Below are 27,723 nucleotides of genomic sequence, written 5' to 3'. Positions count from 1 at the left end.
ATCTCCTTATGTCGCTCGGTGTCAAATTTTGTTTGAAAATCGCTCCTGTGAAGCATCTTGGGTCGTTTTACTATGTTAAACGCGCTGTATAACTGCAGGTTGTTATTGCGGCTTCTACCACACCAATTGGGCCTATTGATGTTGCTAGGAGAAGCCAGATGGTGACCCAGGATTGCTAATGCTCATTTTCTTTCCCTTCCTGTGAGGAATGTGTTTCTGAATGTATTTAATGCTGCACCAGACAATTGCCTAAGATCAAGAACTCTCCATCTGGGAGAATTACAAAGTGCAAATACCAATAGAGACTGGGATTTGAACTTGCTTTTTATTGATTATCTGTGCTGTGATATCAATTAACTTTTAATGTGAAAAAGAATACCTTAAATTATACAAGTGGTAGTACATTTCAAATATAGAATCAGAATGCCAGTTGCATAGAAACCCTGTGGCTTAAAAATATTTTAATAATGTTTGGACTCAGCAAGTCAATTGTACAAAGTAACTACTGAATTCTGCAAACTTAGACAACCTGCTCTAAAACTTAGTGGATGTTGCTGAATTTCTATAAAGCTTATATTTTTAGTATATTGTATTTAAGTAGTTCCAAGTCTACATGCAGCACTTCTTTCTGACCAATATATTTAGATTAGCATATATTTAGAAAATGTGACTGGAAACATGATCAATATTTTACTCCTATGTTCAGTCAAGCTTATATGGTCTGATTTCTTGTGAAAATATTCCCAATGAACCACTTTACAAACTTTTTTGTTCTGACATTTAATGTGTAAAATAACAGCTATTTCCATTAAAATAAGGCTCCAGAGCTCTGAGGTAATATTTTGGGAACTTGATTATTCAATTTTCTTTCTTCTTTGTACTCTGTTGGTTTTTTCCCTCATTTGATTCCTGGCCAGCATGTTCTGATTTTGTCTTCTGATATGGAACTTGTAGAATCCACCAGTTGTTCTTCATCCTCTTCTGTTGCATCATGAATAGACTCCATAGTAATCATTTCTAAGGACACACTATAATTTAAATTTTGAAATTCTTGCAAAACAAAACTATGTGTTCAAGCTGTGTATACTAAAGTTGTAACATTAAAACTAAATGTATGTACAATTTATTGTAAGAACTAACCTTTTGATCAGTGAACTTAGCAAAACGGTGTGCTTAGCATATAAGCCATGACTATATGCAACATGAAGGCTGAATCTGTTAAATAGCATAGACTTCAAATTACTGCACCACCTTTTTGCTGAGATTTTACTGACCTTTGCTAGATGTAAAAGAACTATTAATTTGATTACTGACCTTAAAGTCTAAACAGGTCCAAATAGAAGAAACAGGAAAAAGTTCACATTGGAATGTGTAGTCTTCCCCACTTAAACTCCCAAACTCAAAGAAACCAACTTAACATTAAAACTGTCCTAAGCAGTAATTTGGCAAAACATGTGAAGGTAAGTACCTTAAAGAAAATGCCTGCTATAAGCCAGTCCAGTTACCAGATGCTGACTCTTGCTTCAATGTAACAGTGTGGTTCTCCTGCAAGCCACATGTCATTACCAGCTGAAGATTTTGCTAGGTTAGAGTAGTGTGGGATGGCAGGTGCACTTATTTTCTCTTACTTCATGCAAGAAAATTGCTCCTGCTTCTGCTCAGCATTCCTGTTTTTTCCCCTTTTCCCCCATCCCAAACTCCTTGCTGAGATACAGAACTTGCAATGTTGGGACTTGAGGTCCATTGCATTGGTACACCACTTGCAGTGCCAGTAGGCAGCTTTATTTCTATTTTATTCTGGAAGGGAAGCCAACAGTTAAGGCAGGTCTACATGTTAACAAGAATAGAATTTCTGCAAATTAAATTTAATGTTCTTGGGAGGGGAGGATTCAAGTCAGACTAACTTTATTATGTTCACTATTTAGTGAAATATTACATAAAAGCAACATTTTAAATCTTTGCTAAAATATTTTCAGACCTACTTTTTGATATAGGAGGTTCATTGTGTTATACAAGAAAAATTGTATACCCAAATATAGCTTTAAGGGAAGATGACTGGGCATTTTGCCAACCCCATGGTCTGTGCAAGAAGCACTAACACTGGTACTGTTAGCCACTTAGACAAGAGATCTGCCATTTTATATGGCAATTATAACATAAAGCAAATGAACAGAGTTTATCCTGCATTCAAGTATCATCTCTGCCATGTACATATGGATCTTGTGGAGTTTGCGTTATACACAAGCAATGATTTTGAGATTTATATAAGACAGATGGTACCAGATTTGAGCGAATTCTCACCTTTTACCTAGTGTGTAGTGCATCGATTTGTGCTAGTAAGATAGATAGTGTTGACATTTTGGACAATTTTATACATTTTCTTGCTTAAACAGCATTTTCTTTTAAATGACTACTTACCTTTTTGGATTTGTTCACTTTGTTTGAACTGAATTGACATGGGCTCTTAAAGTTTATTTTGTTTGGGGCTCCAGAATGCAACCTGTAGCATTACAAAAATGTAATTTCTTACTTTTGAAAGAAAGACTTGCATTTATACAGCGCCTCATCACATCTTCCTGAAAAGTCTATGCTTCCATTACAATGAATTACTTTGATGTACAGTGGCTATTATGTAGTCAATTCTTGCTTTTAAAAATAGGAACTGTGAAGACAGCATCATAGAGCCATAGAAATTTACAGCATAGGAGGAGGCCATTCAATCCATAGTGTCTGTGCTGGCTTTTTGCTACAGCAATCCAAAACCAATCCCACTGATTAAATATTTTGGTCCCTACTATTTCGGTACTTCTGGGTTCTATAAGATTTTACTAGTTGGATGTTGACTGATTCTAATGTCTGTTAAGTGGTTATTTACCTAGATCTCACATTTTGCCAAGTTTATGGCTCAGATTATATACTCTGTCATTTGTTGCATAACTCCTATTTCTACAATCCAAAAAGCTACAGTAAGTGAAAGGTAATATGATTAAGCTGTTTCAAAATTTAAAGTGTAACAAAAATTCACTACTGTTGCTGTGAATTCCTAACAAGTACATTGCTTCTATTGGTGGTAAAGTTAATAATCCAACAAGTATTGAATTGACTAGTTTTAAACACCTGCATCTTGTGCGATATATTTGCTCAACTATAAAAAGAGTTCTTGCATCTTGGACTGCTTGTGGATCTTCACAGCTCCCTGTAAACGTTAAAATTAAATGATTTAATGAGGCAACTCGTAATACTGGTGGAGGGGGAGTGACAGACCTGAGTGCAAATGTGGACCTATGTATTTCAAGCCTCCACAGGTTTGAGAATCAAATGCACACGAACCTTTGCGTTTAACTCATTGCTTGTATTCGGTTCACCACAGCTTCAGGTGATAAGAAAATGTTATGATATTTACAAAAAATGTATTTCCATTGCTATACTGAGCATCGCATTATGTTTAAGTAGTTTGTAAGACTGTTTGTTTAAAAGGGGATGGATATGGACCATTGACTGATTTCTCACAAACTCTTATTGGGATATTTGATCACTTTTTCCTGCACGAAGAGGATTTGGGAATGAATTATGTTTGTGTTGTGTTTTAAAACAATGTTTTAAAAAATCATTGAGATGGGGGATGGGCGTGGGGACTGATGTAATGAGCCAACTATCCTTAATGTTGTCCATATAGGCTTTGGACTTTAAGCAATTTATCGTTTCTCAGATGATTTAACAAAGCACCACAAATTATGGTGGGGATATTTCTATTCACATGAGCCCAGCAGGAGGTGTCTGCTGAGAATATGCTCTTGGGAGAGGAGATAGCTTGGTTGACAGACCTATACAAGGACATGTATGAAAGATACTGTCTCTAGTTCAGAACATAAGGGTCCTAAGTTTACAAGTCTGGGCTCTATTATATAACTGGATATTGGGCAGTACGGGTACACTTCTGAGTATAAGACAGAGAAGAGAGAATATCAAAGGCAAGCTGAAACCTGAAATGATCTCGCTTTCGACCTAGTGGACGCTCAGAAATCATATTCTAGGCTAACAGGCCAATGCTATGTAAAATAATTACTCTAAACATTTCAACCACTAGTTCTTAGTTGTTCCAAATCCAAGGAATGTTACACAACAGAAGAGGAATGACAATAGAGAAGGGAAATGAATTGTAAAATACACAAACCTCTGGCTGCGGTCCCCTATCATGGGGAGGGAAATTGTTCCTCCAGGCTGTAATGTTGGAGACTGCTTTACAGAGCTTTGAGATGTTGATGACCTGCTACTGCTTTGCACCCATGTTTTGGTTTTTATTTGAGACTGTTTTAAGAGATAATCGGTGTACTTCTGACATTCACATGGGGTCATATATCCTGATATAGATAAATGAGAATACAAGGTCAAACTAATTTGGTATTCAAGTTATTAAAATTACATTAAGTTGTACTCCTAGCTCCACTTCCATGCTACAATGTTATTCTACATCAATTGAAAGATCAAAACTCAGGGCTTATCCTAGCTACTTCACTATAGATGATAATTCTTCCAGTCTTCCTATCCTTAGCCAAGTTGGAGTGCTCCACTTCAGTGACATGCTCAAACTATGAGCATAGTTGTGCAATTCACCCATTGTGTAGCAGTTTAATGGTGAACATTTATCACAGACAATTCACTTTCCATCTACCAAACTCAATCCTTCCATAACTAAGATTTTCTTAAATTATGTTCAAATATTACTCAGTCTTCATCCCTTCTTACTAAAATTGGAATCTTCCTTGCTTTCCACTCCCTCCTCTAACTTTTAGTTTTTTGTTTCTCGCACTCTCTTCAAACTCAAATTGTGTTTGCTTGCACAAATGTCAGATAACAGTACACTATGCATTAGAGACAGTAAAGGCCAATATGTAAGCTACCTCAAATCATTTTGTTCAAACTTTGACATTTATTATCTTTTTAAGTTTTTATATCAGGAAGTGTTTGCTAATTATGAAATGTTTGCTACTTACCAAGCTGGGTACGATGTTGCAACATGCTTAAGTACTGTCTCTGCATCAGCCTGTGCATGTGATTTGTGCTGTAGATGTTAGCAATACTGTATAGATATCGCTTCTGCCCTGTTTTCAAGCCTGGATGCTGGAATACAGATATATATGTTAATGGTTTTACCTTCTAAGTATCAAAGGGCCCTGTAACCCCTTTTAGTGTGTCTGTAAATTGTTATTGAAATGAGTACATAATAAACCAGTAGTACCCAAATTAGCCCATGTTGAATTAATACACAACAAATGTGCAAATGCTGTTCAATTTGGATCAGTTCAGATTGCTTTGTCCATTAACAATAAGTAAAATAGTGGTGAACATGCAGAAGGAACATTTCCTCCTGTGAGTGCATTCTCTCACTCACTTACCTCACACACTAGCACCTTACCCCTCTGTGATATCTAAAAGTGTTTCACATCCAATGAATTACTTCTGAAGTGCAGTGATTATTATATAAGCAAATGTGGAAGCCATTTTCTGCACAGCAAGCTGCCACAAACAGCAGTAAGAATGCATGACCAATTAATCTGTTTTTAGTGGTATTAGCTGAAGGAAGAACATTGACCTAGACACTGGAAGAACTGCCTTCTGTTCTATGCATAGTGCCATGAAAGAGAGACTTACATTTATACAGCACTTTTCACTACCTCTTTACAGCCAATGAAGTATTTTTGAAGTGTAGTCTCTGTTGTATTGTAGGAAAGGCGGCAGACAATTTGCACACGGCAAGGTCTCACAAACAGCAATTTGATAATGACCAGATAATCTGTTCTAGTGATGTTGGTTGAGGGATAAATAGTCTCCAGGACACCGGGGATAACTCCACAGCTCATCTTTGAAATAGTGCCATGGGCTCTTTTAGTCCACCTGAGCAGGCAGACAGGGCCTTGGTTTAACGTCTCAGCTGAAAGATGGGGATTTTTAATCATGAACCTGAGTCACTAGAGCAGGCAGGTGTATTTAATCACCTCATCTGAAGGACCACACTTTCAATAGTGCTTCACTGCCTCAGTGCTACAATGGAGTGTCAGCTTAGACTGAAAGTTCATACCACCAGCAGTTTCTCTGTCATGGTGGATAATTTCCACATCGTTCACCTGAGGAAGGAGGTAGCCTCCGAAAGCTTGTGAATTTAAAATAAAATTGCTGGACTATAACTTGGTGTTGTAAAATTGTTTACAATGGTGGATAAAGGATGAGAAGGAAGCTGTTGTCTGTAGCTTAGTGTCACCAACCTACAAAATAAAATTGACTTGTCTTCTGTCCTGTGGTGTTGGTCCATCTTGAGGTGAACCAAACCAAAAATGATATAAAACATTGGTGGTAGAAAATATGAAATGAACAGTAAAAGTGGAAGACTATTATAGACTTTAAATCCTTGAGGTGTTAACTCTTGTCAGCCTCCACCAATGGGTAATGTCTGTTATGCTTACCTGATCCAGAGGTGGCATTATCACCTCACAACTTGCTACAAAAAATACAGCTAAAAGATGTACCGTTTCTTCCACTAGCTGAGAACTGCCACAGGAAATTCACTAGTTTACACGAATGTTTTGCGAGCACCCGTTACACTCTGGATATTGCATAGCATCAGACAACAACAAATCATCAACTGAACAATTCTTATTTTTAAAAAATCAGTTATCTCCTGTTTTTTTCTGACTTTGAGATACAATAGTGTGCAGAGGTTGTTGAGATAACAAGGAGAGGAACTAAGCAGCTGCCAATCCAAACAAACTTTCAACAGAAACAATAGTTTCCAATTGACCTCAGGACCTATTTAGACAACTTCGCCACAAGAGTACTTGAACAATGGTCTTGAAAGGGATAGGCTGGGTCAGTAACTAAACATTACAACTATACACCACACCTCAGCAATAACTGGATGCTTGGTATGGAAATCTACTCCACAAGTGTTACTACTTGTACTACAGCTGTTTTACAGCTTTTTCACAAACTCCAAACTAATAATTTATATATAAAAATTGGGCAAAATTAAAATATATAAAGAAAGCTTGCATTTATATAGCACTTTTCACGTTCTCTGGCATCTCCACATTTTAGGATGGACTGGGGTTGACAATTGTAAACAATTTTACAACACCAAGTTATAGTCCAACAATTTTATTTGAAATTCACAAGCTTTTGGAGGCTTCCTCCTTCCTCAGGTGAATGAGAGGAAGCCTCCGAAAGCTTGTGAATTTCAAATAAAATTGTTGGACTATAACTTGGTGTTGTAAAATTGTTTACAATCATCCTAAAATGCTTCATAGCCAATTAATTACTTTTGAAGTGTTGTGACTGTTACGTAGACAAAAACAGCAGCCAATGAATGAACAGCAAGGTCACATAAACAGCAATGATATAAAGAATCAGTTAATCTATTTTTGCGGTACTGGTTGAGGGATAATTTTTGACAAGATAACTCACTATTGTTTGAATAATGCAATGGGATCTTTTATATCCACCTGAACAAGCAAGCAGGGCCTCGGTTTAATATCGCATCTGAAAGATGCACCTCCAACAATGTAGCACTCCCTCTGCACTACTCTGAAGACTCAGCCTAGATTATATGTTCACATTCTGGAATGGGATTATGAATCCACATCCTTCTGTAAGATTATACCATCACCTGTTGAATCTGTATCGAATATGTAGTTTGTGTAATTCACCTTTTGTATTAATCAAACATATATCTGATGATTGAAACCAATGTATTGCTGTAATCACACATGTACCTTGACTCATTGTACCACATGTATTTGCGATATGTACCTTTTGCTATCCTTATAGGAGAACATTTCTCTCTTTGGTACAAATTAAGCAAGTATATAGTAATCAACCATGTTAGAATCTATCAAGCTTTACAAAAACCCTTAAAAATCCCTTAATAAAACTAATGAAAATATGAAATTGCCAGCATAGCAAACAAGCTGTAACCATAGCTACATTAACAAGTTACTCAGTCATGCCCACGAGATAAGAACCCATCTGTCCAACTGAGACAATGGAGTCGTGGAGTTACCAGCCTGGGATCCAGACAGGAGTATAAGATAATAGACCTAGAAGTTGCTAAAAGTAGCCTTGAGAGAAACACAACAGGATAAGATGAGGGCCAGTCCTGTGGGAATGGTAGCAACTGGTGATTGGACAAACAGAGGGTTATGGCATTGGGGGGTGGGGCTACTCCATTACCTCCCGTCCATCAAAGAAAGAGATCAGGAGTAAGCCGACTCCTCTTCCTTTGTCTGGAAGATACTCGATACCCAATTGGCCACCATGCCTTTTGGAAAGACCCCCATAGGGTCAAACACCTGTGTCTATAATAGCCCATGTAACCACCCTCAACAGTGGCATAAACAAGACACCCTGTACAAGGGTCAGGTTGCAGAGAACATAGACGGGAGTATAGGTTAACCCTGGAGTGAAACCAGGCATCCCTGAGGTGAAGAGGATCCGGATCCATAAAGGTCAGCGGCCTACGAGTCGGAGAAGTACAAAGGGAACCTTGTCACGATTAAGGGACAGGAAGAGGGGAAACCTCAGGCGGGATAAGAGGAAACCCCGGGTGGGGCAAGGCCAAGAGCCTACAACGGTATCAATGGAAGAGACCCCAGGCAGGGTGACTATCAAGACTCCTGTACAAAGTAGGCACGACCTCTACCTGATGCAGGACGGGTGATATAGCTGTTGTTCTGCACTGTTGACTACTGCTTAAGCGCACGTATTGCTGAACCTTGTGTGAAACTTAATAAAACTAAAGTTACCCTACACTTCTGACTCTGAGACGCAAGTGTTACCACTGAGCCAAGACTGACACTTTCAACATAAATATGAATTTGTGAAAATAGTGCAACCATTTGACTTCACCGGAGCTGTTGTGCTGTTCTGAAAGCACCCACAAATAATTTTAAAAGTATTGAACAACACATATCCGTTAGCCGATAAAATTGTAGGACATTAACTGTTTCTTTTATAACTTGCAGTATATTTTAAAAGAACGCACATAATATGAGAACATATGGAATTTACACAAAAGACCATCAATAGTCACTGGATTTAGAAAATGTTGCCCAAATCAATCTGAATACATCAAGGCTACTTGGCACAGGCCATGCAATCTATTTTGTTTACCAAGAATGCTGAAGATTGGCACTTTCACAGACATAGCATTGAATGGGTTGCTAGGCTAGTGGAGTTACTCGTGTTAAAAGTAAGCTCATTAGAATGGATGAAGTCATTCTGCAAGCTTAGAAAGTTAATAATGCCAAAAAACTGAAAAGCAGTGTTTCTTATACTCCAGCTTCCTCTACTCCCAGGTCCTTCAGATTTTCCTCTGTCTTTTCTAGGAATACGTTTCTGTTTTCTAATTAGGTATCCACTGCATTGCAGTACATGGTCTTCACAAGTTATAAGCAGTCAGCCACTGCAGAAACTGACAGTCTTTGTTTTTTTAATGGACTAATAGAACAGAAAAAGAGGCAGCTGTTGATAAAGGAGAGAAACTATTGTTGCACAAAAGTAAGAAGGTTTGGAGTTTTATGTTTCACATCTGCCAATTCTACTTTTTTTGGATCTTTGTAACCTTTTAAAAATAATTTTATTATTTTAGACTAGCTTGGTTGAAACTGAAATACTGTGCTTCAAATCAGAAACCTGGGTACAGTAGCATAGTGGTTATGTAACCGGACTAGTAATCCAGAGGCCTGGACTAAAAATCCGGGGTCATGAGTTCAAATCCTGCTATGGCAGCTGGTGAATTTAAATTCAATTAATTAAATAAAAATCTGGAATTAAAATACTAGTATCAGTAATGATGGCCATGAAACTACCGGGTTGTTGTAAAAACCCATCTGGTTCACTAATGCCCTTTAGGAAAAGAAACCTGCCGTCCTTACCCGGTCTGGCCTATATGTGACTCCAGACCCACAGCAATGTGGTTGATTCTTAATTGCCCTCTGAAATGGCCTAACAAGCCACTCAGTTGTAAAATCTTGCTACGAAAAGTCATAATAAGAATAAAACTGGACGGACCACTAGGTACCGGACACGACAACGGCAAACCAAGCCCAGTCGACCCTGCAAAGTCCTCCTCACTAACATCTGGGGACCTGTGCCGAAATTGGGAGAGCTGTCCCACAGACTCGTCAAGCAACAGCCTGACATAGCCATACTCACAGAATCATACCTTTCAGCCAACGTCCCAGACTCTTCCATCACCATCCCTGGGTATGTCCTGTCCCACCGGCAGGACAGACCCACCAGAGGTGGCGGTACAGTGATATACAGTCAGGAGGGAGTGGCCCTGGGAGTCCTCAACATTGACTCTGGACCCCATGAAATCTCATGGCATCAGGTCAAACATGGGCAAGGAAACTTCCTGCTGATTACCACCTACTGTTCCTCAGCTGATGTATCAGTCCTCCTCCATGTTGAGCACCACTTGGAGGAAGCACTGAGGGTAGCAAGGGCACAGAATGTACTCTGGGTGGGGGACTTCAATGTCCATCACCAAGAGTGGCTCGGTAGCACCACTAAACTACTGACCGATCTGGTCGAGTCCTGAAGGACATTAGCTGCTAGACTGGGCCTGCGGCAGGTGGTGAGCAAACCAACACGGGGGAAAAACTTATTTGACCTCGTCCTCACCAATCTACCTGTCGCAAATGCATCTGTCCATGACAGTATTGGTAGGAGTGACCATCGCACAGTCCTCGTGGAGATGAAGTCCCGTCCTCGCACTGAGGACACCATCCAACGTGTTGTGTGGCACTACCACCGTGCTAAATGGGATAGATTCAGAACAGATCTAGCAGCTCAAAACTGGGCATCCATGAGGAACTGTGGGCCAGCAGCAGCAGAATTGTATTCCAGCACAATCTGTAACCTCATGGCCCGGCATATTCCTCACTCTACCAACAAGCCAGGGGATCAACCTTGGTTCAATGAGGAGTGTAGAAGAGCATGCCAGGAGCAGCACCAGGCATACCCAAAAATGAGGTGCCAACTACAACTCAGGACTACATGCATGCTAAACAGCGGAAGCAACATGCTATAGACAGAGCTAAGCGATTCCACAACCAACGGATCAGATCAAAGCTCTGCAGTCCTGCCACATCCAGTCGTGAATGGTGGTGGACAATTAAACAACTAACGGGAGGAGGAGACTCTGCCAACATCCCCATCCTCAATGATGGCGGAGTCCAGCACGTGAGTGCAAAAGACAAGTCTGAAGCGTTTGCAACCATCTTCAGCCAGAAGTGCCGAGTGGATGATCCATCTCGGCCTCCTCCCGATATCCCCACCATCAAAGAAGCCAGTCTTCAGCCAATTCGATTCACTCCACGTGATATCAAGAAACCGCTGAGTGCACTGGATACAGCAAAGGCTATGGGCCCCGACAACACCCCAGCTGTAATGCTGAAGACTTGTGCTCCAGAACTAGCTGCGCCTCTAGCCAAGCTGTTCCAGTACAGCGACAACACTGGCATCTACCCGACAATGTGGAAAATTGCCCAGGTATGTCCTGTCCACAAAAAGCAGGACAAATCCAATCCGGCCAATTACCGCCCCAACAGTCTACTCTCAATCATCAGCAAAGTGATAGAAGGTGTCGTCGACAGTGCTAACAAGCGGCACTTACTCACCAATAACCTGCTCACCGATGCTCAGTTTGGGTTCCGCCAGGACCACTCAGCTCCAGACCTCATTACAGCCTTGGTCCAAACATGAACAAAAGAGCTGAATTCCAGAGGTGAGGTGAGAGTGACTGCCTTTGACATCAAGGCAGCAATTGACCGAGTGTGGCACCAAGGAGCCCTAGTAAAATTGAAGTCAATGGGAATCAGGGGGAAAACTCTCCAGTGGCTGGAGTCATACCTAGCACAAAGGAAGATGGTAGTGGTTGTTGGAGGCCAATCATCTCAGCCCCAGGACATTGCTGCAGGAGTTCCTCAGGGCAGTGTCCTAGGCCCAACCATCGTCATCAATGACCTTCCCTCCATCATAAGGTCATAAACGGGCATGTTCGCTGATGATTGCACAGTGTTCGGTTCCATTCGCAACCCTTCAAATAATGAAGCAGTCCGAGCCCGCATGCAGCAAAACATCCAGGCTTGGGCTGATAAGTGGCAAGTAACATTCGCGCCAGATAAGTGCCAGGCAATGACCATCTCCAACGAGAGAGAGTCTAACCACCTCCCCTAGACATTCAATGGCATTACCATCACCGAATCCCCCACCATCAACATCCTGGGGGTCACCATTGACCAGAAACTTAACTGCACCAGCCATATAAATACTGTGGCTACGAGAGCAGGTCAGAGGCTGGGTATTCTGCAGTGAATGACTCACCTCCTGACTCCCCAAAGCCTTTCCACCATCTACAAGGCACAAGTCAGGAGTGTGATGGAATACTCTCCACTTGCTTGGATGAGTGCAGCTCCAACAACACTCAAGAAGCTCAACACCATCCAGGACAAAGCAGCCCACTTGATTGGCACCCCATCCACCACCCTAAACATTCACTCCCTTCACCACTGGCGCACAGTGGCTGCAGTGTGTACCATCCACAGGATGCACTGCAGCAACTCGCCAAAGCTTCTTCGACAGCACCTCCCAAACCCGCAACCTCTACCACCTAGAAGGACAAGGGCAGCAGGCACATGGGAACAACACCTGCACGTTCCCCTCCAAGTCACACACCATCCCAACTTGGAAATATATCGCCGTTCCTTCATCGTCGCTGGTTCAAAATCCTGGAACTCCCTTCCTAACAGCACTGTGGGAGAACCGTCACCACACGGACTGCAGCGGTTCAAGAAGGCGGCTCACCACCACCTTCTCAAGGGCAATTAGGGATGGGCAATAAATGCCAGCCTCGCCAGCGACGCCCACATCCCATGAACGAATAAAAAAAAGTTAAATGAACTGAGTTTAAATGCATTTGTTTTGTAAGCACTGAAGTCTGTATTTCCCATAGGACTAATAGCATTGCTAACCGTGTAAATTAAGGATCCTACTAATGGCTCACTGAGTTTATCCAGTGAGTGGCTGAACCATTCAGATCAACAAGATTCTAGTTTTGATTCCTGATGTGTTGGGTTAGCTGATCTCAGCCAGGACAATGGTAGGGGTGGTACAATTGACCTCAGTGACCCAGGGTTGGGAGAGAGAGGGGGGAAAATCAGCCACAGTTCTGCCACTGTTATCTAGTGACCCGTGCTAGAAGTGAGCATGTGAGTAGATGTTGGGCAAGGACAGGATTAAGGTTGACTGAGATGCTTCCCATGATCAAACAGCCTGCTGACAGTCACTGTCCAAAAATTAATATCGTCACTTGGCTGAAGGTGACCAGTGACCAAGCAACTGTGCCCTAACAAGGAGCCAATACTTTCAGAAAAAGAGAGAACATTGGTCAGTAAAAAACCCACAATGTACACAGTAGGGAAAATGAAGCAATGATGCCATAAAGTAGAAACATCACCTTTTCCACCACAACCTACTCATATAGAAAATAAAAGTAGTTTATTGTTTTAAACATATACTGCTTTTGTAAAATCCCAAATTTTCCACAACAATTTATTATATATTTTTTCCCAACCCATTCCCTGCAGCATACACCATTGTCCAGCTGGAAAAGGTGAGGAAATGCCATACCCAATGCTCTGCCAGTGCTTCCCAGGAAATATTTGCTGGAATGTGCTTTAATTTTCCCTAGTTTTGCCCACAGACTGCCCAATCAAAACTGTTAACTTGTCCTATATGAAATCACTGACACTCAGTGATAGAGCTGGTTGATATACCAATAGTAACATGTGAGTTAATGCCCTACACAATGAATTCCCAAGTATGACTGAGACGCTGGAAAAGACACCAAGTGGAGTTGAGGGGACTTTCCGCGGGCAGGTAAATTTAGTGTGTGGTCATCCTAAGTTCTTTCACACACTTTCTAGTAATCGTTATAAAGTATAATGTCTTTCAGGTGAGATGTTAAACCAAGGCCCCATCTACTCTCTCAGGTGGATGTAAAAGATCCCACGTCAGGGGAGTTCTCCCGGTGTTCTGGCCAACATTTATCCGTTAACTAACACCTAAAATAGATGATATGGTCATTTATTTCATTGCTGTTTGTGGGAGCTTGCCGTGCGCAAATTGGGTTCTGCGTTTCCTACATTACAACAGTGACTACACTTCATACGTACTTCATTGGTTGTAAAGCGCTTTAGGACGTCTCGAGGTTTTGAAAGGTGTTATATAACTGCAAGTCTTTCTTTCTATAAATGTGAAGAGGTGTGGCATTAGGTTGCCTGTTTATCCTTTTACATGGGGCAGGTGGATCTAAAAAGGGAAGAAAATAACACCTCTTCTGCCTGCATTGTACCAAGCAAAAAACACCAATGCTTCCATCAGCAGCATGAGGACCCAGCAGGACGAAAGCTAGGCCGTTCCCCACAATCTTAATACCTAGCTCTTATTGTGTTAGCAAAACTCAGATCTTTCATTAACATGACTTTCATTTATTTCTCCTGAATTTCTAAATGAGTAATCTGATCTGATGGAGATATTTGTACAATCATACATCCTATACTACTCATTCTTGTATAATTGGAAAACAGCATTTTTCTAAACTAATTTTAGATCCTATAGAACAGAATGCCAAATATCTGCTACTTTCAAGTATATGCCTGGGATAATGGGATTGAAAAAATGTTAAATCAGTTAGTTTTAAGAGGATATTGTAGGAATGTGGTGCAGACACCTGCAGAAATGGTGAGCTCTCCACTGATCTGGGGATGTGTATGGTTTTCAGCTGTGGACTAAGTGACAGTTGCTGCAGCATGACTCGATACTCCCTGGCTTTCTGTTCCTTCATTTCAGCTATTTTCTCCATCAGTGAACAGGCTAGAGGACAGAACAGAAGCAGAAACATTAGACAGAAAAACATACTTGATTCTAACTCAATAAGAAAGTGTTTCATATATGTTCTAAACTTTACAATGCTGCTTCTGTCATTATAAAGCATGAGGCTTAATTGCTATGCTATCTTATGCTACTTGTTCTCAGGATGCGAATGACACTGGTGAGCCCACATTTAGTGCCCTGCCCTAGTTCTCCAAGAAGATAGTGGCATGCCTTTTTCACATCCCTCAACCTTCTAAAGTCAAGGGAATACAAACCAAGTTAATGTAACCTGTCTGAATAATTTAACCCTATAAGCCCCAGTATCATTCTGGTGAATCTGCGTTGTACTCCCTCCAAGACCAATATATCTTTCCTGAGGAGCAGTTCCTAAAACTGAATGCAGTACTCCAAATGGGATCTGACCAAGGCTCTGTATAACTGGAGCATTACTTCCTCATTTTGTATTCCCGCCCTTGCGATGAAGGCCAACATTCCATTAGCCTTTTTGATTGCTTTTTATACCTCTGCACTAGCTTTTAGTGATTTGTGTACATGGACCCCCAAATCCCTATGCTCCTCCACAGCTCCTAGTTTCTCACAATTAAAGAAAATATTCCAATTTTTCTTTCTCAGATCCAAAGTGGAAGACCTCATTTTGAACTCCATCTGCCATAATTTTGCCCATTCACTTTATCTGTCTGTGTCTCTTTGTAACAGCCTGCTCCCATCTACACAACTTACTATGTCTCCTAATTTAGTGTAATCTACAAACTTGGATATACATATATATCATAGTATTGCAGTATGGTACAGCGCAGGAGGAAACCATTCGGCCCATCGTGCCTGTGCTGGCTCTTTGAAAGAGCTATCCAATTAGTCCCACTCCCCTGCTCTTTTCCCATAATCCTGTAAATTTTTTCCCTTCAAGTATTTAGCCAATTTGCTTTTGAAAGTTACTATTGAATCTGCTTCCTCCACCCTTTCAGGCAATGCATTCCCGATCATCATAACTCACTCCATAAAAAAATGTTTCCTCATTTCGTCTCTAGTTCTTTTGTCGATCACTTTAAATCTGTGTCCTCTGGTTACCGACCCTTCTGCCACTAGAAACAGTTTCTCTTTATTTACTCTAACAAGACCATTCATGATTTTGAACACCTCTATCAAATCTCCTCTTAACCTACACTGCTCTAAGGAAAACAACCCCAGCTTCACCAGTCTCTCCGCATTACTAAAGTCCCTTATCCTTGGTACCATTCTAGTAACTCTCTTCTGCACTCTCTCTATAGGGCCTTGACATCCTTTCTAAAGTATGGTGCCCAGAATTGAACAAAATACTCCAGCTAAGGCCTAACCAGTGTTTTACAAAGGTTTAGCAAAACTTCCTTTCTTTTGTACTCTATGCGTCTATTAATAAAGCCCAGGATCCCATATGCTTTTCAAGCAGCCTTCTCAACTTGTCCTGCCACCTTCAAAGATTTGTGTACATACATCCCCAGGTCTCTCTGTTCCTGTACTCCCTTTAAAATTGTACCATTTAGTTTATATTGCCTCTCCTCATTCTTCCTACCAAAATGTATCACTTCACACTTCTCTCCATTAAATTTCATCTGCCATGTGTCTGCCCATTTCACCAGTCTGTCCTCCTGAAGTCTGTTACTATCCTCCACATTGTTTACTACATCTCCAAGTTTTATGTTATCTGTGCTCTTTGAAATTATACCCTCTGTACTCATGTCCAGGTTATTAATATATATCAAAAAGAGCAAAGGTCCTAATATCCCCTGGGGAACACCACTAGTCTCTGCTTTTGGTCCGAGCCAATTTTGTATCCATGCTACCACTGTTTCTTTCATCCCAAGGCTTTAATTTTGCTTACAAGTCTATTATGTGGTACTTTATCAAATGCCTTTTGAAAGTCCATATACATATCATCAACCGCACTACCCTCATCAACCCTCCCTGTTACTTCATCAAATAACTCAATCAAGTTAGGTTTTCATTTAATAAATCCATGTTGACTTTCATTTATTAGCCCATACTTTTCCAAGTGCCAATTAATTTTGTCCCGGATTATTGTCTAAAAGTTCCCCCACCACCAACATTAGGCTAACTGACCTGTAATTGCCGGGTTTATCTCTCTCCCCTTTAATGAACAGGGTGTAACATTTGCAATCATCCAGTCCTCCGGCACCACCCCCATATCTAAGGACAATTGGAAGATTATGGCCAGAGCCTCCACAATTTCCATCTTTACTTCCCTCAGTAACCTAGTATGCATCCATCTGGATCGGGTGACTTTTCTACTTTGAGTACACATATATATATATATATATATATATATATATATATATATATATTTGTTCCCATACACAAATCTTTGAAGGTGGCAGGACAAGTTGATAAGGATGTTAAAAAAGTATATGGGATGCTTGGCTTAAGAAATTGAGGCATAGAGTACAAAAGCAAGGAAGTTATGCTATACCAATGTAAATCACTGGATGTGGAGTCTGTAGTGGAATGAAGTCTGTTACACTCATTGTCGCTTGAGAATTTACTGTAAATCGCGGTATAGTTGCTGTTCTGATAAAGCCTTATACAATCCATGTCTGTATAAATTACATTCTTATATTTGAAGGACATGCAGAAGGATATAATACACCAGGTTTTACAGTGGATACAGGAGGAGGAGGCTATACCCTCCTGAGCAGATCTACTCTCCTTGCAGTAACTAGCTAACACTCTGATCAACAGTGCGTCAGAAGGTTTGGAATTAGCAGAAATGCCAGTACCCCATCTGCCACAACATACAGAAGCATCTAGAAGCTGTTTCAGAAGCTTTTGCAGGCTTTCCTGCAAAAACTAACCGCAGCAAACACCCTCTACGCAACTGCCACTTCTGAATCTTTCCAGCGGTTTTTCCTGACACCCACTTTGTGAAAAGATGTATATAGCAAGTTACAGCTGCACTGGTAAAGAGAGCAGATAGACATATCTGCTTCCCTAGAAACCAGTAACAGGAAAAACAACACTTCTGTGACATTTGTTGGATTTTCCAGGATTCTGGGGCTATTGACTGTGCATATGGTGACAAGTATGTATCTTCACCGAATTAGGTCGCTTACAGCAAGCAAGGGCATCGCTCTACAAAATTGCAACTGCTACATGAAAGCAAAAATATTAGTACAAGATTCTACTTTTGCCCATTCCTCCCTCAAAGAAATTAGCAAGTGGCAGGAGATTACATGATCAGCCTGCATTTATAGATCACATCTCTCAGATATAGCGCAAATTGCTTCACATACATTCAATGTCTTTGAAATGTAGCAACCCTCTTACTTGTGGTACTAGATGGTGCAGTGGGCTTATCCAATGGCCTTTTATCTCTAGGACCTGAGTTCAAATCTAGCTTAGGGTAATAAGATGAAAATTTCCCTTGTATGCTGGTTGTAAGGGTCTTAATCCAGTTCCAAGTGGGCACTGGTCCACAGCACAAAATTGTCTATAATTTGAAACTAAATTAGTAATCTTACTCAAATAAATGACAGAATTGCTGGTGTGAAAATGGAAAACTGTCACACTGGTTCATTAAAGAGCTCTCTTTTGAGGTTGGCCCGGAGTGGAGTGATCTTTGATCTGCATTTAACTGTGAAATATCTAATCTGAAAATGCTAAATGAAAAGTATTCAATTTCCCAACACTAACCATCCTTTAGTTTGATGAGCACAAAATTCCCATTTTAAATTTTTTTTAAATTTCCCACCCACTTAATTTTTCCACCTCAGAACATCTGAGCAACTTGTAAAAGATTGAACTTCCAGGCCAAGCAAGAATATACTAACGTTCCCACCTTCCGAGGTAGCAACATATAAATGACAACTGTTGTTGCCTGACATCCCATACTAAATTAGGGAACAGAACCTGGAGTTTGGCCCATAAAAAGAGACATATGTTGTGACATGCAACAAACAGCAAGGTTTATTATCCAGGCACCTAAATGAACTGTCTTGTTGGTCATTTGTTGTTAACGGTCCCATAATGAGCTTGTGCCACTAAACCAAGATAAAAGGTGCTTCTTGACTAGTAGAGTCCCTGTTAGTCATATTCTTCTTGGGGCATAAGCACTGGCCTAAATTTTATCACAGAGCTGGGAAGGCGTGGTGGGGGGGGGTCGTCGGAGAGCGTGGTGGGGGTGGGGGGTCGGAGAGCGTGGTGGTGGGGGGGGGGGGTCGGAGAGCGTGGTGGTGGGGGGGGGGGGTCGGAGAGCGTGGTGGTGGGGGGGGGGGGTCGGAGAGCGTGGTGGTGGGGGGGGGGGGTCGGAGAGCGTGGTGGTGGGGGGGGGGTCGGAGAGCGTGGTGGTGGGGGGGGGGGGTCGGAGAGCGTGGTGGTGGGGGGGGGGTCGGAGAGCGTGGTGGTGGGGGGGGGGGGTCGGAGAGCGTGGTGGTGGGGGGGGGGGGTCGGAGAGCGTGGTGGTGGGGGGGGGGGTCGGAGAGCGTGGTGGTGGGGGGGGGGGGGTCGGAGAGCGTGGTGGTGGGGGGGGGGGGTCGGAGAGCGTGGTGGTGGGGGGGGGGGGTCGGAGAGCGTGGTGGTGGGGGGGGGGGGTCGGAGAGCGTGGTGGTGGGGGGGGGGGTCGGAGAGCGTGGTGGTGGGGGGGGGGGTCGGAGAGCGTGGTGGTGGGGGGGGGGGTCGGAGAGCGTGGTGGTGGGGGGGGGGGTCGGAGAGCGTGGTGGTGGGGGGGGGGTCGGAGAGCGTGGTGGTGGGGGGGGGGGGTCGGAGAGCGTGGTGGTGGGGGGGGGGGGTCGGAGAGCGTGGTGGGGGGGGGGGTCGGAGAGCGTGGTGGTGGGGGGGGGGTCGGAGAGCGTGGTGGTGGTGGGGGGGGTCGGAGAGCGTGGTGGTGGGGGGGGGGGTCGGAGAGCGTGGTGGTGGGGGGGGGGGTCGGAGAGCGTGGTGGTGGGGGGGGGGGTCGGAGAGCGTGGTGGTGGGGGGGGGGGTCGGAGAGCGTGGTGGTGGGGGGGGGGGTCGGAGAGCGTGGTGGTGGGGGGGGGGGTCGGAGAGCGTGGTGGTGGGGGGGGGGGTCGGAGAGCGTGGTGGTGGGGGGGGGGGTCGGAGAGCGTGGTGGTGGGGGGGGGGGTCGGAGAGCGTGGTGGTGGGGGGGGGGGGTCGGAGAGCGTGGTGGTGGGGGGGGGGGTCGGAGAGCGTGGTGGTGGGGGGGGGGTCGGAGAGCGTGGTGGTGGGGGGGGGGGTCGGAGAGCGTGGTGGTGGGGGGGGGTCGGAGAGCGTGGTGGTGGGGGGGGGGGTCGGAGAGCGTGGTGGTGGGGGGGGGGGTCGGAGAGCGTGGTGGTGGGGGGGGGGGTCGGAGAGCGTGGTGGTGGGGGGGGGGGTCGGAGAGCGTGGTGGTGGGGGGGGGTCGGAGAGCGTGGTGGTGGGGGGGGGGGGTCGGAGAGCGTGGTGGTGGGGGGGGGGGTCGGAGAGCGTGGTGGTGGGGGGGGGTCGGAGAGCGTGGTGGTGGGGGGGGGGGTCGGAGAGCGTGGTGGTGGGGGGGGGGGTCGGAGAGCGTGGTGGTGGGGGGGGGGGTCGGAGAGCGTGGTGGTGGGGGGGGGGTCGGAGAGCGTGGTGGTGGGGGGGGGGTCGGAGAGCGTGGTGGTGGGGGGGGGGTCGGAGAGCGTGGTGGTGGGGGGGGGGTCGGAGAGCGTGGTGCGGGGGGGGGGTCGGAGAGCGTGGTGGGGGGGGGGGTCGGAGAGCGTGGTGGGGGGGGGGGGTCGGAGAGCGTGGTGGGGGGGGGGGTCGGAGAGCGTGGTGGGGGGGCGGGGGTCGGAGAGCGTGGTGGGGGGGGGTCGGAGAGCGTGGTGGGGGGGGGTCGGAGAGCGTGGTGGGGGGGGGGGTCGGAGAGCGTGGTGGGGGGGGGGGTCGGAGAGCGTGGTGGGGGGGGGGGTCGGAGAGCGTGGTGGGGGGGGGTCGGAGAGCGTGGTGGGGGGGGGTCAGAGAGCGCGGTGGGGGGGGGTCAGAGAGCGCGGTGGGGGGGGGGTCGGAGAGCGCGGTGGGGGGGGGGGTCGGAGAGCGCGGTGGGGGGGGGGTCGGAGAGCGCGGTGGGGGGGGGGTCGGAGAGCGCGGTGGGGGGGGGGTCGGAGAGCGCGGTGGGGGGGGGTCGGAGAGCGCGGTGGGGGGGGGTCGGAGTGCACGGTGGGGGGGGGGGGTCGGAGTGCACGGTGGGGGGGGTCGGAGTGCGCGGTGGGGGGGGTCGGAGTGCGCGGTCGGGGGGGCAGCGGGGGGTGGTTCGGAGATCCCGGGTGGGGGGTTTCGGAGATGTTGTGGGGGAGGGGGCGGTTGCTGCAGGTAGGCTTGTTAGGCCTGGCGGAAGCACTCCTGCTCCTCTAGGCCCACAAGCAGTGCAATAAAGGCACCTACCTGCTTTTTCGGAACGTCTCGACTCCTCTCACGTGAAGTAGAAGGCCCGGGAATCTCAGCTAAAAAACAGCTGTAAAAATGGAGGCCCACAGCCTCCTTGAAAGCTTTCAGTGATCAACCCTCCTCCTGAGAGTGGATTGGTCGCCCGCCACTCGTCCCGCCTCCGTTAAAACTGGAAGTGGGCGGGTTGGAGTCGGGTTTTGCATTCTTAACATTTTTACTGGCCCCCCACCCCCAACCCACTTGTTTTTCTGGGTTAAAATCTAGGCCATTTAGTGGGTCCTACTATCTACATAGGACCTAGGCAGTCCTGATGAAGGCTTTGATTGGCTGATTCTCTACAGGTATAGCACTCAGGTTCTGGTACAGCCATCTAACCAGAGAACCAATTTCCTTGGTGAGCTCTTTGAAACCAGATTCAACAGTTTCTTGAGGTTGTAACAGGTTGGAGTTAATTGTGGCTAGGCTGGAACCCATGTTCTGTGGAGTAGTCTCGACTGAGCTCACAGTGGAACTCACCTGCCCCACTGCTGATTCAATCTGACTGTTACTAGACTTGATCACACTTTGAAGCAGATTTACCCCAGTCTGGAAACTGACTTGCATCCCATCTAGTCTAGACTGGCAGTTCTTTTTCATTTCCCCCATCTGGTTCAATCCATCTGTCTGTAACGTTACCAAATTGGCCGGAAGGTCAGCATCTGTCTGTTCTTTGAGTTTTTCATTCCTTTCTTCCTCCTACCCCTACTTTGCACTCAGCCAATGTATTATCTTGCTCGGTTCCCTGTTTGGTAGCTCCAATCCCCAACTCCTGCTGCTTTGGAGGTTCTTTCTGAATCAGACAATGGTCTGAGGTAGAGGTTGCCACCAGTTTATGTTCTTCCTTTGGCTCCTCTCACCCTGTGATTGTTGGTTGGAACATTCTGGGATTGCTGTCTGTACAGTACCTTCAGTATCAAATGGGGAAGGAATTGGTAAAATAACTTTTCTGCTGATCATCTTTTGGAATGTTTCCAGAGCATCTGCAACAAAATTGTGAATCATGATGATTGGCATTTCATGAACTGTTGTATGTTGCTCAATTAATAGCTGATTCTTATCTAGCACATTACAACACACTAAGCAGAATTACCGCATATCTATAATATTTTTAAAATCTTACATCTGCACACATTTGCTGTCACCTTTTTCTATTACAAATTCTTATGTTCGTGTAGGTCTGCAGCACCACTGGCAAGTGGGTGTAATTACAGTGTGAAATGTTTACATGGACAGTTTCCTATTTAAATGTGGACATATGAGTTTATAATGGAAATATAAAAATAAGGACTGAATGACTTTGATCCCACTTCACCTGAAGACTACACTTGGTTTCGACTCCCTGTATGCGATGCTACAGGATATTGACAAGTATATAAGTGAGGTGTTTGCCTTTTTGTTTCATGTATTATATAAGCCATGTAATTGGTTTGTCCTCATAACAGAAAATATAAGGACATAATAATTATATTGCACAAATATGAACATGGTAACAGAATGGCTTCTGCTCTTATCCCAAATCCTCCCCTTCACCAATGCTTGCCAGTCTTATCTCCAGTTCTTCAGTTCTCTCATGAAGAAAGAGACTGCAATCTATTCCCCACCTAATGCAAGGGTAAGGAATCTTGGTAAACAACTAACTGTAGTCCTCCCTGTTGTCCAGTCTGCAGTAATATTTTCCTTCAGTGTTTTCATTAAAACATTTGCACTACCCCTTTCCACGTAAAACTTGTGTGAGACATTGTATTGATTTTAGCTGATTTTTGATGAAGCCAATGGAATTCTGTGGCGCATGGCCATATTTCACAACTGTCATTTTCTACCATTTGAACATTTTATCAATCAGATTCGCTTTGCTCTATTTTTTCAATCTTTTGCTCTTCTCAGTAGACATTCGGTTTGGTCCTTCATCGTCGACAAGCCAAATGACCATTTAATACGGCCTCACACACTGTTAGTGTATATTTATGTATAATTCAAGCTACACTGTTAAATGTATGAGATTCCAAACATTAGCAAAATCCTATGCGATGTATCCACCATAATTCTATTATATTCTTAAAATTCATCAATATTGAAGTACAACTGGCATTGTACACATGCAATAGTTTAAGCTTGATTAAATAGCAAATTAATGGCTCTTTTACGTGACATACAAAGTATACATAAATTCCAAACTTGACATGAATATGAAACAAAACAGCTAAAACAGAAAAATTAAACACAATATCAATATTCCTGCCAGGTCTTACTTGCCTCACCCACGAAGTGAGTCAGCTCTTAAAAAGGTAATTGAATCACCTTCATACATTATTAAATTACCGAGATGCATCCAAGAAACTCGAAAAGCAGAAGCTTCTCCTTACCAGTTGAATCATGTCTTTTTGGAAAATGGTGTCCTAATGTCCTAAAAAGAATAATACATGAAGAAGATACTATTACATGTAAGCAAATGTACAGTGGTTTCATGAAAAATGTGAATGTAAACTCTTGAAATTTCAATAATACATTTTAAAAAGACAGTATTCATTTTATCATGTGCTGCTTATAAATTCATTACATTGAAAAATTCGATGTGTACATCCCATTGAAAGAAAATGGCACCAATGGGAAAATAAAAATAGGGCACTGGTACCAGTTTAAACTGAGGCCTTATGCTTGATAAATCAATTCTGTATCATTCAGCAGAACAAAGCTGATCATTTTATGGAAGTCAATTTTTTTCTCTGCCAATTTTAAAATTCTCTTCCCCTTTATTAGGTCCTCACAATTTCCTGACTAATTGGGTACAGCTGCTCTCCTTGCAGGATTCTGTCACTGTGAACTTACTCAAGTGTGGAAATTGAAGAGCATGTTAATCCTTTCTAAAGTTTTTTCCTCTTCCATCAATTACCACAAGATCACATGATACTGATTAGGAAGGTCATTTGATCCATCCTAGCTCCTCCATCCAGAACAAACTTACAGTCTCCCATCACAGCATTCAGCTGTTCATTAAATGATTCCAAGGTACTTGCTTCCATTAATCTAACCAGAAGTCCATTGTATGTGTTAGTCACTCTGAAGCAAAGAAGAACTTCCTGATGAGTTGTAAATTTGCCTTTCACCAGTTTGAAACATCCACTGGACCAGCCACATAAATGCTGTGGCTACAAGAGCAGGTCAGAGGCTGGGTATTCTGCAGTGAATGAGTCACCTCCTGACTCCCCAAAGCCTTTCCAACATCTACAAGGCACAAGGCAGGAGTGTGATGGAATACTCTCCACTCGCCTGGATGAGTGCAGCTCTAACAACACTCAAGGAGCTCGACACCATCCAGGACAAAGCAACCATTTGATTGGCACCCCATCAACCACCCTAATCATTCACTCCCTTCACCATTGGCGCACTGTGGCTGCAGTGTGTACCATCTACAGGATGCACTGCAGCAACTCGCCAAGGCTTCTTCGACAGCACCCCCCAAACCCACGACCTCTACCACCTAGAAGGACAAGGGCAGCAGGTACATGGGAACAACACCACCTGCACATTCCCCTCCAAGTCACACACCATCCCGACTTGGAAATATATCGCCATTCCTTCATCGTCGCTGGGTCAAAATCCTGGAACTCCCTACCTAACAGCACTGTGGGAGAACCTTCACCACACGGACTGCAGCGGTTCAAGAAGGTGGCTCACCACCACCTTCTCAAGGGCAATTAGGAATGGGCAATAAATGCCGGCCTTACCAGCGACGCTCACATCCCATGAATGAATAAAAAAAATCTGAACCCCTTTGTCCTACTGCCATGGTTTATCTTATGGAAATTTACCTTTCCGATTCATGAATGAATGACTACTGTTATAAAAAAATAAGGAATATTGCCCATTCTTTTATGGGACTGATATTTGAATGCATCCCAGACTGTTAGAATGAGTGTCTCCTCATTTTGTTGGGATCCTGGCAGGGGTGACTGACTTCCCCTACAGGGAATGGGATTCTTTGGGATTCTCACAGAAAAAAAGGGGCACCGATAACACTGCATTATGGAACCATTCATGGGGCACTCAGGAACTCTCCTCATTTCCCATATGGCCAGTTCATCCCTGGATCCTGGTAAATTGAGTTCAGGTAGTCTCACTCAGTTATTACTGGGGAGTGGTCCACAACATAAAACTATCCATAATTCGGCGCAAAATTGGCAATAAGTTGACATACTTGCTCAGAGAGGACACAAAGATGAGTGGAATGGGAAATTTAAAAAAATACTAGTACAGGACAGTTTAGTGCGTTTCTGATGTTAGGGTTAAGGCACATTGTTTTTAATATAATGGGTCATTTGCTGGCTCTCTCTGCCTTCCGGATGTTTCTGCCTCTCTCTGTGTTTTTTTTTCTCTGTTTTTTTTCCCTGTTTGTTTTTTTGTTGAATGTGTATTCGGAGGTTCTGCAGGTAACACCTCTCTGTCTGAACACGGTGATTGCCTTGGCAACGGGCAGTTGCAGGGGCAGTCTGTAAACACCATGTATTATTGTTCAATATGTATAAATGCGTAGGCTTCAAGGAGATCTTGAAACATTTGCCTGAGGAAGGAGAAAATCTCCAAAAGCTTGTGAATTTAAAATAAAATTGCTGGACTATAACTTGGTGTTGTAAAATTGTTTGCACATTGTTGGAGCAGAGCAAAAGGGGCTTTACATCCATCTATACCTTACTTGAAAGTGCTTAATGTTAATACAGGGTGCATAAAGTGAAAACATTTTCCTTTCACAGAAGTTAAATCTTGAGGTTCTGATGATAAGCAAACACTCTCTAGCTTTCTATTCTTATATATGAAATTATCTCTTGATTAATTAGTTACCCATGTAATTTACTTTAGTTATCTATTATCTTTGACATGATAATGAAAGAATATTTGTGGAAATAGGCTGCTACAAGTTCTAAAGCAGAACAAGAAATAAAATCAAATGAATGCATGAAAATTACAATCCAGATACAAAACTGAGGCAAGATTTAAACTTACAAAAATGAGCCAACGATTAAACTAGAAAGAGGTGCTTTAGAATTCAAACTCCATTGTGCTGAATGACCCGCCAAAATACTTGGATTAAAAATGAATGTTTGAACGTGAAAACTAATGTGACGCCAGAAAATGGATGGAAGGTTTTTAAAAAGTTGTGTGGTGTCCGATTTACTAGTCTGGGAATAACTCCACTCCAAAACAGGTCTTCAAATAAAAAGATATATTTTCTCCTCAAATCCTAATTTAATGATGTTGATGAGGCATTTGAAGAAATGAGAGAAGCCTTGACAATGACAGTGGACAACAGCAGCTGATAACTTCATTTGCATTACTGCAGCAACAGTAAACATCATTATCCATTTTAATGTCCCTCCCCCCCGCCGCCGCCAGTATCCTTTCTTTTTAATTGTAAATAGTCTCAGTGGCCGAGGGGAAGAGGGAGGCTCCATCTCCTATGGGTGAGAATCATTATCAAGGATAAACATTATCCTTTTCACTTAGTATAGAAGGCAAAAGCAAGCCAAACACATTAAAATATAATCAGCCATTTAAGAAAGTGTAAACTGATTTCCCTTTTAAAATAATGAAACGCCTTTTACATCCCTTTAAAATCTATGCCATGCAAAAGAGGTCAATAGCAAATAACATGCAGGACCCATGTCTAAATATAAAGAAATTAATATAGTTACAGGGATTCCAGTAACTATTGCCAAACAGATATAATGACAGAAAAGATGCTACGGGAATGAGAACTGACGAAAGAGTACGGCAAAATTGAAGCAACAGGTGCAAAATGCAACCAGAATAACATAAAGTTAGTCAACATGAAACATTTCGTGTTTTTTCTTTTAAGAAACTTCAAGATTGTGGAGGTGGAGGGAATTTCAGCATAATTCCTCTTGAATACAAAAATAATTGGGTCACAGAAATAAAATTAAAATTCAAGGAAATCTTGTGAAAAGAAAAAAAAGTACATAAGGCACCAATAGTCTCCCAAAAGCTTAATTCGTAGATGTGTACTGCAAATGGGCAACAACTAACGTTTGATTCCTTGCCCTTGTCTATCTTGGCAGAACTCCTCGCAGCTCAGAGCCAGGAGAGGAGAATGAAAGCATCATAAATTATAAGTGTTCTTCTTACCTTACTGTTATGCTTGTCCTGCATGGTTGCTGCAGATCTTGGCAAATGGAATCTCGTTCGAGAAAGGTAACCTGTTTCCGTGTCTCCATGATGAAAGATCTGTGCCTCTTTTTTTTCCCTACTTCAAACCCACCACAGCCGAGTACCTGAGGCACTGAGCATCAGCTGCTGGCTCGGCGGGAGCTCCCGGGGCTGCTGAGTTAGCAG

At 43.5% G+C, this 27,723-nt stretch overlaps 1 protein-coding gene across 7 annotated transcripts; it reads right to left on the bottom strand.

Moving 5' to 3' along the window:
* Positions 1-337: 337 nt before the first annotated feature.
* LOC137342140 (protein FAM216A) lies at positions 338-27,723 on the bottom strand. 7 transcript variants are annotated; one of them, XM_068005835.1, is made up of 8 exons: positions 27,517-27,723; positions 23,742-23,782; positions 22,236-22,358; positions 14,789-14,931; positions 4,995-5,121; positions 4,175-4,361; positions 2,419-2,500; positions 907-1,028 (listed from the first exon to the last, which is right to left on the bottom strand). In XM_068005835.1, exons 1-8 carry the CDS (start codon positions 27,603-27,605, stop codon positions 990-992), a joined length of 831 nt encoding a protein of 276 aa, XP_067861936.1. In that variant the 5' UTR covers positions 27,606-27,723; the 3' UTR covers positions 907-989. The 7 variants fall into 7 exon arrangements, with proteins under 7 accessions (XP_067861935.1, XP_067861941.1, XP_067861938.1 ...); XM_068005836.1 differs by having other exon boundaries at positions 931-1,017; XM_068005834.1 differs by lacking the exon at positions 2,419-2,500 and having other exon boundaries at positions 338-1,028.

Source organism: Heptranchias perlo, chromosome 25 (genome assembly GCF_035084215.1).
Source record: "Heptranchias perlo isolate sHepPer1 chromosome 25, sHepPer1.hap1, whole genome shotgun sequence".
NCBI lineage: Eukaryota > Metazoa > Chordata > Chondrichthyes > Hexanchiformes > Hexanchidae > Heptranchias > Heptranchias perlo.
The sequence above is the reverse complement of the archived record's forward strand: the minus strand, read 5'-3'. Positions and strand labels throughout refer to the sequence as shown.

Bases quoted from the DNA above. Each gene is read 5' to 3' on its own strand.
- LOC137342140 (XM_068005834.1), bottom strand. From the start codon at position 27,605: ATGGAGACACGGAAACAGGTTACCTTTCTCGAACGAGATTCCATTTGC. The intron at 23,783-27,516 runs GTAAGAAGAACA...TATTCTTTTTAG, and splicing joins AGGACAAGCATAACAGTAAG to GACATTAGGACACCATTTTC. The intron at 4,362-4,994 runs GTAAGTAGCAAA...TATCTATATCAG, and splicing joins GCAACATCGTACCCAGCTTG to GATATATGACCCCATGTGAA.